The sequence below is a fragment of the Elaeis guineensis genome, chromosome 16 (genome assembly GCF_000442705.2).
Source record: "Elaeis guineensis isolate ETL-2024a chromosome 16, EG11, whole genome shotgun sequence".
Lineage (NCBI taxonomy): Eukaryota > Viridiplantae > Streptophyta > Magnoliopsida > Arecales > Arecaceae > Elaeis > Elaeis guineensis.
Genome location: NC_026008.2, coordinates 44,432,763 through 44,438,161, shown reverse-complemented (window position 1 = coordinate 44,438,161; position 5,399 = coordinate 44,432,763). Strand labels below are relative to the sequence as shown.

Here is a 5,399-nt window from a genome sequence, read left to right as displayed (position 1 = left end):
GGCCGTCGGGGTCGGCCAGTCGGGGCCGGCCAGTCGGAGTCGTCCGTCGGGGTCGGCCAGTCGGTCGGTCGGCCGTCGGAGTCGGGGTCGGCCAGTCGGGGCCGGCCAGTCGGAGTCGTCCGTCGGGGTCAGCCAGTTGGTCGGTCGGCCAGTCAGGGTCGGCCGTCGGAGTCGGCCAGTCGGAGTCGTCCGTCGGGGTCGGCCAGTCGGTCGGTCGTCCGTCGGGGTCGGCCCCTTCGACCGTAAGTCGGTCGGTGGGTATTCCCCAACAGAACCTTAGCGGCTGCCTTGGCATTCCAGATGCGACTACACTCGAGTCCTTCTTTGAGTACCTTCTCCACTGAAGATACCGTCACCATCACTCGTTTGCTCTGTCAATCCACCACATTAGCTATCATATATTTGAGGGATATAAAAAATCGTAACACATACTCTCTTTGGCGGTGGCAGAGGGAGCCGATTCTTCAGTTCGCTCTTCTGCTATGAAATCAAAATCATGAAGCAAACTATTATTGTAAGCAATTATAATAAGCAGCTAAAGAGCAAAATAGTAGATAAGTTGGAAAGGGCTAGGCTGTAGGAAAGATATATGGTTCAGATAACAAACTTGCAATTCAAAAATCTGAGGCAACTAGCATTGCAGATTGAGATTATGACCGGTTGTTTTCATCCCCATTTCTTTTGCCATTATCGGCCAGATTGTGTCTGTCTTTTCACCTTTCATCTCAATCTAATCAGCATAGGATACTTGAGTCAAGGCTAATGCATCTTTCAGTAGGGTTGGTAGCAATAACAATTTTAAATAAGCCATAGCTCCTCCATCTTTAAAAAAAAAAAAAAAGAAAAAAATCATGCACCAAGTAACCTTTTTAATCTACCAAGTGATTGAGGCAACTGCAAAGAAAGGAATGGAAACTTCTTGATCAATTTAAAATCCAGAATCGATCACCCACCACATTGCATCCACTATAAATTCATTTATAATTGATATCAGCTCTGAGAGCAAAAATGATGGATTTTTTAAGAGAAAAAAAATAGAGCAAGGAAAAAAAGGAATGGAACCAAATAAATTATACATTTCTTGTGGTGCTTTGATCGGAAATGCTCATCTCTCACATCCTCGTTAGCAAAATATTGACTAAAATAATAACAAATTAAAACTATGTAAGGATCTTATCCATGAAAACAATAAAAAGGTAAAAAATAAAAAAATATCTGGACGTTGTGAGGTTGTTACATATGGGGAAAGATTGAGATTGATGAACACTCGTAGTAGCGACAATAGTTTTGGCCCATCCCCTCCACCCCCTCAGTTAGTGATAGGAATTCAATTTTGGCAATAAAAATAAAGTAGGATTTTCTTCAATTAGAATGAATTTGGAATTTCTTTTTATCCTCTTTTATTTTGGTGCGGATATAATCGTTTATTGAAATTATCTTTTTAGCTTATTTTGTTTTGGTACTAAAATCATATAGTCTATTTGATATTATATTTATTTAGTATTTATATTAAATTTAGTATGATATAATATATGAAATATTGGACCTGAATCAATCTATATAATGTAAGCCACTGGCTCTTGACAATCAAGCAATAAAAATTTTTTTTTTCCTCTAAATCTCTTCCTTCTTCCTCTTCTCTTTTTTCTTCTAATTGAAGGAGGCACGATATGTGGAGGCACATATCAACTAGCTTCAATAGCTCACTGTACACCATATCATCATGGGACCATCATCGAGATCAATCTTTTAGGTTGAAAAAATCAAAGGGGTGTTTGGTTTGCAATCAAAATTGAGATTGATTGGAAGGAGAATTGGAATATTTATATCCCCCAAACATTTTGGAAGCGGAGTCGGAATTAAGTGAGCGAAGTATTTTTTGAACTATACAAATATCTTCCATATCTTCATCGAGCCTCTTCATCTGGTTGATCATCGTTAGGACTCTTGAGAAATAATCTAAAATGAAGTCATTCTCTTTCACGCAAAGTCCCTCAAACTCAGCCTTTATAGTTTGAAGATAATTTTCTTCATCTTATCTACTCCCTTGAGTGAATTTTGAAGTATTCCTCATGCTGGTTTGGAGTTGCTTGCATTTGCCACTTTCTCAAATACTTTATCGTCAAAGTTTTAATGGATAATTGTGACAGTATGTTGATCTTTCTTTCTTATTTTTTTCAAAGTATCTTTTTAGGTCCGATTTAAAGTTGCTTTATCTTGGAGCTCATTAGACTCTTTGTCAACAATCTCCCATACTCCTTAAGAGAAGGATAACCTTCATTTTAATTGTTCGATTGTCAAAATTTTCTTTTGTGAACTATGGATATTAAAAAAAAAGTATAGCTCCTTTTGATGACATCTTCTTCAAAGAGGAAGGCTTTGATACCACTTTGTTGGAAGGAGGTGGGCACGCACACACATACACTCAAAGAGAAAGATAGAGAAGAGCTTGAAAACTTTATTGTTTCCAATGCTTACATTCTTTGTCGTATACATAGCATATTTATAGTACTCAAATGGACATTCAAGATTCAGCTTAATGATAAAGACTGACTTTTAATGTCCATACATGCATTTGCTAAAGAAATAATTCAGTATTACAAACATAAATATAAAAGAAAATGAAATAATGTAACTTTTCAGATCTTCTAAACAGATAAGATATCTTTATTAAAAATGATCATAATTTTCTATCAAAAATTTAGATCGATGCACTTCTTAAAATATTAGAAACTAGACGGACACTGCTTTCCAACAATATATTATTTGTCTGCAGTTATTGCAGTCTTTAACCAGATGTTTAGCTTGAAAATAATCATCCCAATAACAGAATTTGAATAGTCAAGTTCAACTTCCAACAGCCGCCACCTCCACCGTCTGCTCCAGCTCCTGCTTTAGCATCTTAAGCACCCGCTTGACGTCCATCGTCCCCGTCACCATTATCATACCCTTCTGCACGTCCGCCACCACTAGCCGCACTCCTGCCCATCCATCGTAAAATACCAAAAACCATCTTAAGCACCCGCTTGACGTCCATCGTTTAAAAAAAAAAAAAAAAGTGAATAGAGATGAAAAAATTAAATAAAATTACCCTCATGCTTGAGGATCTTCTTTTTAATCAATTTGGCGTAGCAATCACAGTGGAGGTGAGTCTTCAGCACCACCGTCAAAAGCCCAGGCTATTATAGAAATTTAAAACGAAACAATTCATCAATTAGTTTGTAAAAACCAACAAAAAATTGGAATTTTTTTTTTAAGAAAAAAAAAAAAAGCGAAGAAGAAGAAATAAATTATACCTCCTTGGATTTTTTCTTGTCGGACTTATTGGAGTCCTTTCCGGCGGTGGGCTTTTTGGGGTCGTCCTTCTTTTTAGCGTCCTTTTGGGGGTTATTGGTGGGGGAGACGAGGTCGACCTTCCTGTTGGTTTTCTTCGCCACATGATCGCGGAGCCTCGATGGATCCACCTTCCCCACCACCCTCAGCATCCCCGCACCGATGTCCACCTTCACCTGTTCCACCCCTGTCCAGTTGCAGAAATTCCACCGTCAGAGAAATCGAAACAAAGCGCTTCGAGATGGATCAGGGAAAGAGGAGATTACCTTCGAATCCCTCGACGGATTTCTTCACCTCCTTGGCGCATCCCTCGCAATACATGCCGACCTTCAAGACGACGGTGATCGTGCGGTCGTCTTTCTTCTCCCTTTCTCCTCCATTCTTCTTCTCCTGCTACGATCACAAAAGCCCACAAATTAGAGAAAATCGGTGAAGTTTCGCGATCGATCGGGGGACTTGGTAGCAGTTAAGCTCACATTGCCCATGATCGCAGTTATCTTCTTCTTCTGTTAGCTCTATCGCCCACTCTCTCTTTCGCTTCGCCCTTTGTGCTGCGAGGAGTGGAGATGAGATTGGGAGCGGAGGGTGGTGTATATAAATAGGAGAGAGACGAAGCGATGGATGTATGATGCCGGTAGGCGTGACATCATGGGTTCCATTTGGCATGGGAATGCATGGGGATGGGGTCCACCATGAGCTGGAGAAGCTTCAGATGAGGTGCAGGACGTGCCGTAAGGAAGGCGCTGGGTATTTGGGTAAATGGAAGGAAGGAGTCAGTGGAGTTTTTTTTTTTTTTTTGGATAAGGAGTCGGTGGAGTTTAAACAGATTTTTTTAAATATTATTTTTAATATTTAATTTCAAAACTATCCTCATCTCAAAATTATTTTCTGGTAGCTAAGCCCATATCGTTGGGAACGTGGGTTGAATCCATAATTTCCAATTTCTTGATAGATTTTTTTACCTTTTCGATGCATCCCTCACAATACATGTGGACCTTCAAGACGACGGTGATCGTACGATCGTTTTTCTTCTCCCTCTCTTCTTCTTCCTTTTTCTCCTGCTACGATCAGAAAAGCACGCAAATTAGAGAAAATTGGTGAAGTTTCGTGACCGATCGGAGGAATGGATAGCAATTTAGCTCACATTGCCCATGTCGCAGCTATTTTCTTCTTCTGTTCGCTCTTTCATCCTCTCTCTCATTCGCTTCGCTGTCTGTGCTACAAGGCATAGGAGATGAGACTCGAGAAGATATACATAGACGAGAGAGGTGATGGGAGATTTTTTTAAAAATATTATTTTTTTACTATTTATGTCCAAATCCACCCTTCTTTCCATCTTATTTTTGAAAATATGGCATTGAGCTGAGGTGCCACGAACGTGGTGAAACTGCATGTTTCAGTTTCAACTGACGTGGTCTAACATTATTAAAAATTTAAAATTTAAATTTAATATTAAATTTAAAACTGAAATCATATGTTGAACATGTAGTTTTAGTTTTTGAAATGAAATTCATCTTCAAGATACGATTTCATTCTTTGTTTTTATTTTTTTTTCTTTTTCATTCTCAAGGCATTTTTTTTTTTCATTTCCAACTTCGTACATGGGAGACGTGGGTGAGAGCTTCATTGGGATTGAGGAGGAAAGTGAGGGGGAGGCATCAGGCGATGGGAGCAGTGAGGTGCGGTGGGGGGGCCATGGGGTGCGGATGCAGAGGCCGGAGGAGGGCAGAGGAGGTTGGGGGGTTTTATGCTTGCGTGGAGCGATGGGGGGCACAGGCTCGGGCTTCGTCGGGGCCTGGGGATGGGTCGAGTGGGGTGGGGGCATTGGGTAGCAGGGGCCGTGGGGTGCGGGCGTAGGGGTCAAGGGTGTGTGGCACAAGGGAGCTGGAGGGGGTGTGGGGAGCCGCGGACGAACAATGGGCAGGTGGGCCGCAGCTAGTGCGGCACCAACGACAGCGATCAAGGCCTTAAGAAGAGAGAGTGAGGCGGCCATGGCGATGAGGAGAAATGGGCATGGGGCCTGAGGGGGACAGTGCAGAGGAGCAGCGATCGGACGGAGGTGCCGC

General features: G+C 41.5%; 1 protein-coding gene across 2 annotated transcripts; it reads right to left on the bottom strand.

Annotated features, from left to right (window-relative positions):
• Positions 1 to 2,542: 2,542 nt before the first annotated feature.
• Positions 2,543 to 3,963, bottom strand: LOC105059118 (heavy metal-associated isoprenylated plant protein 3). 2 transcript variants are annotated; one of them, XM_010942333.4, is made up of 5 exons: positions 3,810 to 3,927; positions 3,600 to 3,726; positions 3,297 to 3,520; positions 3,092 to 3,179; positions 2,543 to 2,981 (listed from the first exon to the last, which is right to left on the bottom strand). In XM_010942333.4, the coding sequence occupies exons 1-5, from the start codon at positions 3,816 to 3,818 to the stop codon at positions 2,848 to 2,850; spliced, it is 582 nt and encodes a 193-aa protein (XP_010940635.1). In that variant the 5' UTR covers positions 3,819 to 3,927; the 3' UTR covers positions 2,543 to 2,847. The 2 variants fall into 2 exon arrangements, with proteins under 2 accessions (XP_010940635.1, XP_010940636.1); XM_010942334.4 differs by having other exon boundaries at positions 2,545 to 2,981; positions 3,600 to 3,723; positions 3,810 to 3,963.
• Positions 3,964 to 5,399: the final 1,436 nt, after the last annotated feature.